The following is a 12590-nucleotide window of genomic DNA, read 5'->3' as shown; positions in this document are numbered from 1 at the left end:
TCAATTGCTAAGACCTTGCGTCAAACAACCTAGCGTTGAACAGTAGGAATTACTAATCACAGCCGTGGGCGGGCGTGATGTAGAACCCAATTTCTGCAAGCGGGTGTATTGGCTGTCTAGGTCCGCTGGTAAAAGGTGCGGCGACCGGAGGTATGCGGGCGATAGGGAATTCCTGCCTTATAGCAATTTGGTACTAGGAGGGGACAACGCTGGTTTGATTATTAACAGCAAAAGGCAATCCCAATCTCCGGTATTTCCCTTGTGCTAGTACAGGGTTCCTTCTCGTTGTTGAGCTAAGTGTGGTGGGTGTTGGTGGGCACGGTTTGCAACCGACTTAAGGTTGATTACCTAGTGTCCTAGACATCTGTAAGGACGTTGAGGGGGAGGGCGCTTGCGGCCGGATGTATCTAAGTAGAAACCGCTTAAGGCGGTGGCAAGCTATCCTACAACAACAACCAGCTATACTACAATGACCAAGGCCGTATGGGTGTTGGCAAACTATGTAAGTACAACACAGAGGCCGCTTAAGGCGGTGTAGACTGAGTTAACTAAGTGGGATTGCTGGGCTGTAAGGCCCTTGTACAGTTGTGGGATGCAACAAGAGGTAATCAACCTGGGTGTTACCATGGTTGGTTGGCCTCCTTATATATTCTACAAGCTAGCTAATTACAAATGTACTATATCCAATACCGTATCAAATAAGAACCCCGCTCCGCAGTCGGCCTTTACTCATGCATATGTGTCACTGACGTGTCATGGTGATGTCATATGTGGAGGTGGCTTGTGTGATGAGTAAGCGCGGATGGGGACGTGGCTTGGCGCTTATTGTATGATATAAGTGCCGGAGTCACGTGATTGAAAATGTTGTCCGTTTGCCTTTGTTTAAATTTGAGAAAATGGGAATAAATTCCCTGGCATTGAGTGTGTCTACAACACCTATCACACCTCCCAGGCCTAAGGCCCCCTTGTCAGTAGTATAGGAGTAGACAGTTGCCTTACGCAGCCTTAGTATAGCCTAATAGTTAGATTACATACATGTTGCTTGTAGTAGTATGGCCTTAAGCGCCCACCTTTACCAGCGTGTACCCACCTTACAGTGGTGTACAACACTTATCCAGACTAAAACCTTTATCCAAGACAATGATCCCCAAGTATTCCACTGAGGTGACGTGGAAGGTACACTTTGATGCCTTGCAGAACAGCTGGTTCTCCATCAGCCTTCAGAGTACTTTGTGAATGTGTTTGGTGTGATTGACGTTGTTTTTGGAGTAGATCAGAATGTCAATGAGGTAGATGATCACACAAATGTCAAGCAGGTCCTTGAATAATTTGTTCATAAAGTGCTGGAATGCAGCGGGTGCCTTGGTCAGGCCAAAGGTCATAACAAGGGACTTGTAGAGGCCGTACTTGGTGCGGAAGGCAGTTTTCCATTCATCACCTTCCTTAACTTGGACATTGTTGTAACCCCATTGTAGATCCAATTTAGTAAAGACCTTGGCACCATGGAGCTGGGCCATGAGGTTATCTGGACAGGGTAGCAGATAAACATTTTTCTTAGTCCAGTTGTTGAGGCAACAGTAATCAACTACCAAGCATTGGGAGCCATCCTTTTTAGGAACAAACATGACAGGGGAGCTGATGGATCATTTGCTGGGACGGATTTTCCCAGCCTTGAGTTCATCCCTGAGCCAATCTTTGAGTGTGGCAGATTTGGCATTGGTCATGCTATAAAGGGGCAAGTTGAGGGGCCTGTCCTTGGTAAGTTTGATCCCAATGTCATAGTGCTGGTGTGGGGGAAGCTTGTTGAATTCTTCCTCCCCAAATACCTTGGTGTACTGATGGTATTCTGGGGGTACTCCTTCAAGGGGGTTCTTGTTGGCTTCCTCCTCCTCAGCAATAGCCGCATGTTCCAGTGGTGCATGGGGGAAGGTAAGGGTACGCGTGTTCCAGTCAATTTCTGGATTATGGGTGTCTAGCAATTTCAATCCCAAGATAGAGGCATGAGGCCCTGTATTGCAGATTAGGAATGTCTCAGTCATATGTTTGCCATCAAGGGAGAAGGTTAGATTAGCCTTCTTCCAGATTTTGCCAGCCTGGGGGCTTGACCCATCAAGCATAGTAACAGTTTGGGGGGTAGGTAGATCTATTAGAGGAAGGCAGAGTGATTCCATGGTACAAGGGTGAAGGAATGACAATGTGGCACCTGAGTCTATCAGGACTTCTAATGTGTCTGCTTGTTTCTCTGGTTTGATTGGAATTGTGAACAGGGGTGTATTTCTATGTGACTGCAATATATTACAAAATTCCAAAACAAAACCAGAATCCTTAGGGTCCTTGCGCGCAGCAGCAGGTACCCTTAGTCTTTTCCCAATTCAGGTCCAGACTCTTTGCCAATCTTGGCAGCTTCTTTCTTGATCCCTTCCTCCTAAGGCGTGGCTTTCCAGCCAGTGCACCATTCCGCAAATTTGTGGCCTGCCTTTCTGCATTTGATGCAGAGGCCTTCAGCCCTGCGGCAGTTTTGCTCCTCCTTGGAGACAAAGTTGGGATTGCTGGATATGCACCCTGGTCTGGTGGCCTGTTGGCTGGTACTTGCCCCCCTGTTGGGGGTAGTGTTGGGAGGGCCAGACTTATTACCCTTTGGCAGGTGGCTGGCACGCTCCTCTTGGAGGGCGTTGTTGATGACCAGAGCTGCATTCTGCAGCTTGAGGAGGGTGGTAGGGCGCTGCTCACAAGTGGCAATGAGGCAGCTGACCTCCCAGTGGAGGCCATGTGCAAATTGCCCACAGAGGGCAGTGTTGTTCCAATCCAGGTCCATGGCAATGGTCCTGAATTTTGTGATGTACTCAGCACAGGTGCCTGTCTGAGCAAGGTGGGTGATTTGCCGCTTGGCAGCTTGTGTGGCATCTGGGTTACCAAATGCAGCCAGAAACTCCGTCCTGAAATTGTCAACTGTTTGAATCAGGGCCCTGTGGGACCCAAGTTGATTGAGGTGGGGATGAGCCCAGGCTCCTGCCACATCCTTCATGTTCATTTGGAGGAAGGACAGGACCTCCTGATCCATGGGGAACATCTGTTGATTCAGACGTACCCATGCCAGCATTTGTGTGAGCCACTGGCAGGCTTTGTTCCCTAGTTTCCCAGTATAGGTGTCAGGGTGATCTACCTTAACCAGGGGTTGATATGTGGCTATAGGGGCCACTGGTTGGGGGACTTGGGGGGAACAGAGTTTGATAGGCAAAGGTGGAGGGGGAGTATAGCCTTGCAGGGGGCCTGGACAGGAGTTGGCTGTGCAAAGGTGGGGGGAGCTTTGGAGGGATTAGCCCAGGCAACAAGGGGCACGCTAGGCGCTGGTAGAGGGTTGGTTTTTGATATGGGCCTGGGTGTGGCCTTGACTGCCAGAGGTTTCCAGTCTTCTGGTGTTTGTGGGGCTCCACCCCTAGCCTCAATGCAAGTGAGGGCTTGGTCAACTGCACCCATCCAGTCTTGGGCTTCCTTTGTGGCTTCCTTGGTTTCCTTGAGTTCCTGCTCAAGCCAGAGGACTTGATTTTGCAATCCCAGGATGAGGGAGATTGCGCAGCTGAGGGACACCTCCCCAAAGACTTCAGGTTTGAGGCTTCTGAGCTCATCGGCAGCTGCTGGAATAGTGGGTCCCAGCTCTCCTTGATTGAGAGGGGACAGGGGACAAGCAGAGCTCTGGGAGTGGGTTGCCATCTCATGAGGATAAGAGCAGCCTTGGTGGGAAGCAGTGCACTGGTGTTATAACCTCCTTATCTATACCATCAGAATCGGACAAATTTTCTATTATTTTTAGTATTTTTTACGGACTTGATATCTTATGTTCTTCAATCACGTGATCTCGGCGCTTATTATGCCGAGATGCCGCGCCGAGATGCCGTGCCAAGGGCGCTTAGGAGAAATCCACGCTTCTGCGCAGCCCGCAGCACGCTTCTCATTTGTCTTCTATACTTCTTTCTCTCACATGCACAGACCATGTAGATAGTGTGCGTTGTCTATATATACAGCAGGGAAATTGCTTGGAAACACCAAGTCAATTTTACCTTGTCTCATATCCATTGAGGAGGCATCAGCCAGCTAAGTAAGCCGGCCCCCCAGTAGTTCTGCTAATGCATCACCCCCTTACCTCACTCACCACACCTCCAGGCCTAAGGCCCCCTTGCGTTATCAGTAGATAGTTAGTCGTCGCCATAAGCGACCTAGTTAGTTAGTAGTTAGCCTAGATAGTTAGATTACATAAGCTAGAGTAGTAGTACGGCCACAAGCGCCCACCTTCACCAGCGCGTACCCACCTTACAGTGGAGTACGACAACTGGGAGGCGCAAGAGGAAGTGCAAGAGGGGGTGCAGGAGGTAATGATGGGCAAAGTGGGGGAGATGGATGGCCTAGTAGCCAGGTGTGCCTATATCAGGACTTATGGGTTGCTTTATTGTTCTGGCACTAAGAACTTGTGTCAACTGCCTAGCATTGGACAGCCCCTATTGACCAATCAACTGCCGTGTATGGGTGTGATGTGGAATGGGTTTTCTGCAAGCGGGTGGATCTGCTGACTAGTTCTGCTGACAAATGGTGCAGTGACCAGTGGTACACAGACAATTAGAATCTGTCTGCCTTGTAGCAATTTGGTACTAGGTGGGACCAATGCTGGTTTGATTATTAACAGCAAAAGGCAAGTCCAATCACCTGATTTCCCTTGTGCTAGTACAGGGGACCTTCTTGTTTGTTGAGTCTGAGTGGGGTGTGCTTTGTGGGCACAGTTTGCAACCAACTTAAGGTTGATTACCTAGTTTCCTAGATGTCTGTAAGGGGTGTTGAGGCAGCAGGTGCTTGTGGCCGTATGTAACTAAGTAAAACCACATAAGGCAGTGGGGGACTACCTACAACAATGAACTATCTAACTACAATGACCACATGCTATAAGGCGGTGGCAAGCTATGTATGTAAAGCAAGACCAATGCTTAAGGCATGTAACTAAGTAACTTACTGGGCTGTAAGGCCCTTGTACAATGTGTTGATGCAACAAGAGGTAATCAACCTGGGTGTTACCATGGTTGGTTGGCCTCCTTATATATTACAGAGGTGATCTATTTACAAATACATAATATGCAAAACTAGAACCAATAAGAACCCTGCTCTGCAGTTGGCCTTACTCATGCATACATGTCACTGATGTGTCATGATGATGTCATAGGTGGAGGTGGCTATGTATGCTGATTAAGCGCAGATGGGGATGTGGCTTGGCGCTTAGCATATGATATAAGCGCTGGAGTCATGTGATTAGAAATGTTGTTTGTTTGACTTTGTTCAAATTTGAGAAATCTGGAATAAATTCCATGGTATCAATTGTGTCTACAACAGGTAGGTATACTTAAGGTCTCTGGGATAGTACCTTAGGGAAAGGGGTTACCTGACTAATGTACAGGGTTTATAGGACTTGCCTAATAAGTATAGGACTTATATATGCTCAAGTAAGACTTAAGACTTATGGGGTTTACCTAAAATATATCTAGGATTTATGAGATATTGCAGATAAAGCTATCTACAATATAAGGGGTATGGTGGATTGAAACACTATCACTCAATCACAACAATCCTTACAGTATTGTTGCACTATACTCAATGTTGAACTCAACAACTGTGACAGTCAAGGGGCACAGGGTTGCAGTAAGTACACTAATAGGTTACCCTGTGTCTGTTGGGACTGGCCTATGGTCTTAGTGCACCAAATAACCTCCTATGCTATTTACAGTGAGTCAATCACTAAAGTAAATGCGCAGATAAGCTGTTAAAGGCTTGTGTGTATATGTCAATATATAAGAGTAAAAGTAGGATAGTAGGATGCATTAGAAGCGTCTTCACAGGGTCCTTTTATACCCTGAGAAGGCACACAAACAAGTATATACATGATTGATACCAAGAGGGGGTACAGGAGGTACATGTGGCAACTGAAACACTTGAGGGAGCCAATACTTTGGTACATAGTAAACAAACAACAGATCCTAATATTTGCCCCAAGGCAGTATTTACCTGTGTGGGTCCTTGGATGTCCCAAGGCTAAGTGTTTCATCCTTGGAGTAAACAGTCCCAAAGGTACACTGAGCAGCAAAAGTATTGCAGGTCAGGAGAGGTCAAAAGTTTACCTCCATTGCTGAGCAGCCAATCAGTGAATCCCATCTAAATTATACTGACACATGTGGCCATTGTAACACTATGCTTTAGCACAATATCTTACAAATCCATCAAGAACTGAGCTCACAGCCCCACTTTTGCTATAATGCAACCTGCAAAACTTTTGCTGATTGTGTTGAGCATCTTACAAATCTGCACATAACTGATTATGCAGTTCAGTACAAGTTCTGGTTTTTTGCATGCACATTCCCAGTTATATGGGCCATTGCTGGACAGAGTATCAGCTTGTTCCACCCATTAGGGACTGTGTAACAGAACTGTCTTCTCAGGGCCAGTAAAAGAAACTCCAAATTGCAGTTGCATTGCACTCAAGGCACTGTGTGGGCTGGAATTGCTATAGGGTATTTCAGGTGACTGCTGGTACCCAGTGAAACAGTTTCCATGACCTTCCCATACCTGGGACTGGCAATATAAGAGATTGCAGTGGGTTGGGCTGTATGAGCTGAAAATTGAAATGCCACTCATGAGCTGGAATCCAAGCCTGATGACATAGAACTTCTAGCAGTAGCAGACACAGGTCAAGGGTATGCTGAGATCAGTTATCTAGGGCAGCAGTGATGTGTACAGAAAGATAGCATGCAGTATACACAGAAATTGCAGCCAATGGGTGGGGTCTCAAATTGAACATGTTCTAACTCTGTGATTGTGAATTGGAAAAGGTTGAAACTCATACATTAGAAGGTTCCTCTAAGACAGACCTTATGATGGAAAACTGGCTGTTCCCTGATTGACAATCACAGAGTTGGAACATGTTCAATTTGAGACCCCACCCATTGGCTGCAATTTCTGTGTATACTGCATGCTATCTTTCTGTACACATCACTGCTGCCCTAGATAACTGATCTCAGCATACCCTTGACCTGTGTCTGCTACTGCTAGAAGTTCTATGTCATCAGGCTTGGATTCCAGCTCATGAGTGGCATTTCAATTTTCAGCTCATACAGCCCAACCCACTGCAATCTCTTATATTGCCAGTCCCAGGTATGGGAAGGTCATGGAAACTGTTTCACTGGGTACCTGTTGTAAATTGGGGGAAAAGAGGTTGAGACTCTGGTGCTGAGCAGAGTCTGTGTTGGAAGATTTCCCAATTTCCAAGCTAAGTAAAGAAGTAGCTTCTTTAGGGTTCTCTGGGTCTAGTTATTTTGAATACAATCAACTACAGATATATCCTTTCTCAGTGTAAAGTGTCTTAGTAAGTATTTCTGTAAGAGCAAGAGTACTGGCTCAGGTTCCCTTTGGCAGAGATAGTTATGTAAGTTTCACTCCTAGTTGCAGGAACTAACTGGTTACTTAGTATATATCCTTCTTTAAGGATGATTGCCTTCTGTTCACTTAACCTAAGAACTCTGTATCAGGTCTACAACCTTTCCACACTATGGGTACTTGGGAGATCCACTTATACAAGTTTAAGTTATTTGAAATCTTGAGGCACAATATATCACACAATTGAGGGGGGCAAGCCCAAACCCAAGAGTGACAGTCAACAGTAACAGTGAGTGGTAAGAGTGAAGGGTGCCCTCCAAGGGTATGCAAGAGTCCCCTTTTATACCCTAGAGTGGCAAGGTTACTGAGTCATTCACCTAGTCAGAGTATGAATATGACTTGCTTAGGACTGTGCTTCCTAAGACTTTGATTGGTGGGTGGGAAGGCACAGATATGACTAGGATGGAATGTGACTGCTCTTGGGTTGAACTGCAATTAGTTAAAAATAGAAACATCTAAATACATGACTCAGTCTATCAAGAAATGCTTGGCAGCCAATGAGCACTTAGAGTGAGTCATTAGTGTGAGTCATTCTGGTGGCAAGCAGAATGACTCATAAGCAGGATTCGCAGTGCCACTAGAAATTACTAGATAAGGAGAACCTTAGTAATCTCATGAGAGGTATGACTCAACTAAGCTAGGAATAAGGTTCATTTCCCAAGTTAGAGCTAGTCATGTGATGAGCTAGATGTAAAGATATAAATATAATGATTAGTAAGGTACTTGAGCCACATAGATAGAATCTTGTGAAGCTAATATCTCCATGAGATCTTATCGTATGAGCACGTGACAGGCAGCGTTAGAACGAGCGGAAGGAGCTCTATTGAACGATATGTAACACATACAGTCAATATGAGCGTTACATAGAGTAATGACAGGAATAATGGAAAATAGGAGTCAATGGCCATTAAATCAGAAAGTCAGATATATACAGATTATTGTGGATGGTGAGCTGTGAATGCAAAATTGTGTGATACATAACAGTACCAGCAGTCACCTGAAATACCCTATAGCAATTCCAGCCCACACAGTGCCTTGAGTGCAATGCAACTGCAATTTGGAGTTTCTTTTACTGGCCCTGAGAAGACAGTTCTGTTACACAGTCCCTAATGGGTGGAACAAGCTGATACTCTGTCCAGCAATGGCCCATATAACTGGGAATGTGCATGCAAAAAACCAGAACTTGTACTGAACTGCATAATCAGTTATGTGCAGATTTGTAAGATGCTCAACACAATCAGCAAAAGTTTTGCAGGTTGCATTATAGCAAAAGTGGGGCTGTGAGCTCAGTTCTTGATGGATTTGTAAGATATTGTGCTACAGCATAGTGTCACAATGGCCACATGTGTCAGTATAATTTAGATGGGATTCACTGATTGGCTGCTCAGCAATGGAAGTAAACTTTTGACCTCTCCTGACCTGCAATACTTTTGCTGCTCAGTGTACTACGTGGGGGTGGAGGACTTTTGATTATTCTGCCCTGCAAGGTAGCCCCAATCACGTGATTTTGCTTGTGCTAGTACAGGTATCCTTCTTGTTTGTTGATACTTAGTGGTAGGGGTGCAGAACGGTTTGCAACTAACATAAGGTCAATTACCTAGTGTCCTAGATGTCTAGTGGGACATCAAGGGGATGGCACTTGTGGCTGTGGGTTACAATAGAAAATAGGTTGCTTAAGGCAACAATGGTCCTAACTACGGCAGCAAGCAACTATCCTACAACAACAAGACCACTTATGGCAGTGACAAGCTATCTAAGTACAGTGGCAAGGCTGCTTAAGGCAGTGTAGAGCTATCTAAGTAACTAACTAAGTATTTACTGGGCTATAAGGCCCTTGTACACTGAGTGGATGCAACAAGAGGTAATCAACCTGGGTGTTACCATGGTTGGTTTGCCTCCTTATATATTACAAGGGAGAGCTAATTACAAATACAACATATGCAATACTGTATCAAATAAGAACCCTGTTCTGCAGTTGGTCTTACTCATGCATATGTGTCACTGACATGTTGTAATGATGTCATCAGGTGGAGGTGGCTATGTATGATGAGTAAGCACAGATGGGGATGTGGCTTGGCGCTTAGTGTATGATATAAGCGCCAAAGTCACGTGATTGAGAATGTAGTCCAATTGCCTTTGTTTACATTTGAGAAAATAGGAATAAATTCCCTTGGTATAAGTGTGTCTACAACAGTAAGTGTCAGCATGGATCCCTGGCCAGTAGTAGTTCCTTGATACTAGCTCCAGTGTGCATTGCCTTCCTGGGTGGCCTGCTAAGGGACTATTGTGGAATATCCTTAGTAGGTCTGTTTGTAGGGTCCCAATGTCTGGGACCACTATTCTACCCTGGTAAAAGAGGAGCCTGGCTTCCATCTGATAATCCTTGAAAGCACATTTGATGGATGGCAGAGCCTTAGACTTGTTCTGAAGGAACTGGAGGATTTCCTCTAGGGACTTGTCTTGATCTAGGCTGGACTCTATGCAGCGTTGCAATTCTTTCTCTGGTAAAACTAGTGCAATGTTGGCAAAGACAGGTTCAGGTAACATGGTTTGATTGGCAGGAGGAACATTGGCATGATCAGATTGGCAGGATAAGGCATCTGGCTTGCTGGACTGTTTGCCAGGGCAATATACAATCTGGAAGTTGTAACCAGCTAGCAGGAGGTGCCATTGTGCATGGCAGAGGTTGAAGGTTCTAGACTCCTTCCAGTATTCCAGGTTCCAGTGATCTGTGAAGACAGTGATTGGATGAGCTGTGCCTTCCAGGAATATATGCCAGTATTCAAAGGAACAGATGATTGCAAGTAGTTCCTTATCATGCATATCATAATTCTGCTCCGCTCCCTTGAATGATTCTGACAGGAATCCTAATGGGTGTAAACATCCATCTTCCTGCTGCTGACTAAGTATGGACCCTAAGGCTGCGCCTGATGCATCTGTTTCTAGGAAATATGGTTTGGCAGGGTCTGCATGACAGAGTACTGGTGCATTGGTAATGGCATCTTTCAGCCCTTGGAAGGCTTCCTGTTCCTTTGTGTCCCATTTCCATGGTGCTTCCTTCTTGACTAGATTGTGCAAGGGCCTAGCCATGTGGCTGAAATTGGCAACAAATCAACATAAGAAGTTGGCAAATCCTAAGAACAACTGGACTTCTTTGACCTTTGTGGGCACCAGCCATTCCTGAACTGCCTGGATTTTGAGCTTATCCAGGCTGAAACCTTTATCAGAGACAATGATTCCTAAGTATTCCACAGAAGTGACATGGAAGGCGCATTTTGATGCCTTGCAGAACAATTGGTTATCCATTAACCAGCAGAGTACTTTGTGAACATGCTTAGCATGGGCAGCATCATCCTTTGAGTAAATTAGGATGTCATCTAAGTAGATGATGACGCATTTGTCCAGTAGGTCCTTGAATAGTTTGTTCATGAAGTGCTGGAAGGCAGCAGGGGCATTTGTTAGGTGTTGTACACCACTGTAAGGTGGGTACTTGCTAGTGGCAGGCGCTTAAGGCCGTAACTAATACAGACACTGATTTTCTAATCTACTTATCTAAGGCTAACTACTACTGCATAAGGCGGCTCACTACTAACTACTGATGACAATGGGGCCTGAGGCCTGGAGGTGTGGTAGGTCAAGTAAAGGGGTGAGTGTTACTGTTACTACTGAGGGCCGGCTACTTAGCTGGCTGGCTACCTTCTCTAATGTGTAAGAGACAAGGTAAAATCAACTTGGGGTCTCCAAGCAATTTTCCTGCTGTATATATAGACAAGAATGCACTATTTACATGGTCTGTGCGTGTGAGAGAAGAAGTTCATACAACAAATGAGAAGCATGCTGTGGGCTGCGCAGAAGCGTGGATTTCTCCTAAGCGCCCTTGGCACGGCATCTTGGCGCAGCATCTTGGCATAATAAGTGCCAAGATCACGTGATTGAAAAACATAAGGTAACAAGTTTGTAAAAAATACTAAAAATAATAGAAAATTCAGGCAAATCCAGTGGTATAATTTAGGAGGTTGTAACATTAGGCCAAACGTCATAACCAGTGATTTGTAGAGACCATATTTGGTACAAAAAGTGGTCTTCCATTTGTTGCCTTCCTTTACTTGGACATTGTTGTAACCCCATTGCAGATCCAACTTAGTAAAGACCTTGGCACCACCAAGCTGGGCCATAAGATCATCTGGTTGGGGCAGTGGGTAAACGTTCTTTTTTGTCTGGTTATTGAGGCAACAGTAGTCAACAACTAGCCTTTGGGAACCATCCTTTTTTGGAACAAACATGACTGGTGAACTGATGGAGGATTTGCTGGGTTGGATTTTTCCAGCTTTCAATTCATCCCTGAGCCAGTCCTTGAGTGTAGAGGACTTGGCGTCTGTCATGCTATAGAGGGGCAAGTTGAGGGGTCCATCTTTGGTAAGTTCAATCCCAATGTTGTAATGCCAGTGAGGGGGAAGCTTGTTGAATTCTTCCTCTCCAAATACCTTAGCATATTGATGGTATTCCAAGGGTACTCCTTCAAGGGGGTTCTTGTCAGCTTCTTCTTCCTTGGCAACAGCCATGTGTTTTGGTGGGGTGTGAGGAAAGGTGAGGGTGTGCATATTCCAATTGATTTCCAGGTTATGGGCATCCAACCACTTTAATCCCAAGATAGTGGTGTGAGACCCTGTATTACATATGAGGAAGGTCTTGGTCATCTGTTTGCCATCAAAGGAAAAAGTTAAGTTTGCCTTTTTCCAGATTTTTCCTGCCTGGGGGCTCAACCCATCAAGCATGGTAATGGTGCAGGGTGAAGGGAGGTCTATTAAGGGTAGGCAGAGTAGTTCTGCTGTACAAGGGTGGAGGAATGAGGATGTGGCACCTGAGTCTATCAGGACTTCTAAAGTATCTGCTTGTTTCTCTGGTGTGATTGGAATTGTGAACAGGGGTTTATTTCTATGTGACTGAGATGTATTACAAATTTCCAAAACAAAAACAGAGTCCTTGGGGTCCTTGTGCGCAGCAGAAGGTACCCTTACTCTTTTCCCAATTGGTACTTGGAGTCTTTGCCAATCTTGGTGGTTTCTTTGGCCTTCCCCTTATCCTCAATAGGGGTAGCCTTCCAGCCCATGCAGCATTCCGCA

General features: G+C 45.4%; 6 protein-coding genes across 6 annotated transcripts; all 6 read right to left on the bottom strand.

The window, feature by feature from the left end:
* Positions 1 to 1091: 1091 nt before the first annotated feature.
* On the bottom strand, positions 1092 to 1517 carry RhiXN_10758 (Retrotransposable element Tf2 protein; the record flags this gene model as incomplete). The annotated part of the gene is made up of 2 exons (XM_043330574.1): positions 1092 to 1202; positions 1257 to 1517. 2 exons carry the CDS (start codon positions 1515 to 1517, stop codon positions 1092 to 1094), a joined length of 372 nt encoding a protein of 123 aa, XP_043185919.1.
* A 126-nt stretch (positions 1518 to 1643) lies between these two features.
* On the bottom strand, positions 1644 to 2171 carry RhiXN_10757 (Retrotransposable element Tf2 protein; the record flags this gene model as incomplete). The annotated part of the gene is made up of 1 exon (XM_043330573.1): positions 1644 to 2171. The coding sequence occupies one exon, from the start codon at positions 2169 to 2171 to the stop codon at positions 1644 to 1646; it is 528 nt and encodes a 175-aa protein (XP_043185918.1).
* A 254-nt stretch (positions 2172 to 2425) lies between these two features.
* On the bottom strand, positions 2426 to 3100 carry RhiXN_10756 (Retrotransposon-derived protein PEG10; the record flags this gene model as incomplete). The annotated part of the gene is made up of 1 exon (XM_043330572.1): positions 2426 to 3100. The coding sequence occupies one exon, from the start codon at positions 3098 to 3100 to the stop codon at positions 2426 to 2428; it is 675 nt and encodes a 224-aa protein (XP_043185917.1).
* Positions 3101 to 3186: 86 nt separating this feature from the next.
* Positions 3187 to 3711, bottom strand: RhiXN_10755 (uncharacterized protein; the record flags this gene model as incomplete). Its single annotated transcript, XM_043330571.1, has 1 exon — positions 3187 to 3711. The coding sequence occupies one exon, from the start codon at positions 3709 to 3711 to the stop codon at positions 3187 to 3189; it is 525 nt and encodes a 174-aa protein (XP_043185916.1).
* Positions 3712 to 9607: 5896 nt separating this feature from the next.
* RhiXN_10754 (uncharacterized protein) lies at positions 9608 to 10557 on the bottom strand (the record flags this gene model as incomplete). Its single annotated transcript, XM_043330570.1, has 2 exons — positions 9608 to 9652; positions 9706 to 10557. 2 exons carry the CDS (start codon positions 10555 to 10557, stop codon positions 9608 to 9610), a joined length of 897 nt encoding a protein of 298 aa, XP_043185915.1.
* Positions 10558 to 10578: 21 nt separating this feature from the next.
* On the bottom strand, positions 10579 to 12577 carry RhiXN_10753 (Retrotransposable element Tf2 protein; the record flags this gene model as incomplete). Its single annotated transcript, XM_043330569.1, has 3 exons — positions 10579 to 10942; positions 11503 to 12402; positions 12486 to 12577. The coding sequence occupies 3 exons, from the start codon at positions 12575 to 12577 to the stop codon at positions 10579 to 10581; spliced, it is 1356 nt and encodes a 451-aa protein (XP_043185914.1).
* Between the last annotated feature and the right edge of the window lie 13 nt (positions 12578 to 12590).

Source organism: Rhizoctonia solani, chromosome 14 (assembly GCF_016906535.1).
Source record: "Rhizoctonia solani chromosome 14, complete sequence".
Lineage (NCBI taxonomy): Eukaryota > Fungi > Basidiomycota > Agaricomycetes > Cantharellales > Ceratobasidiaceae > Rhizoctonia > Rhizoctonia solani.
The sequence above is the reverse complement of the archived record's forward strand: the minus strand, read 5'-3'. Positions and strand labels throughout refer to the sequence as shown.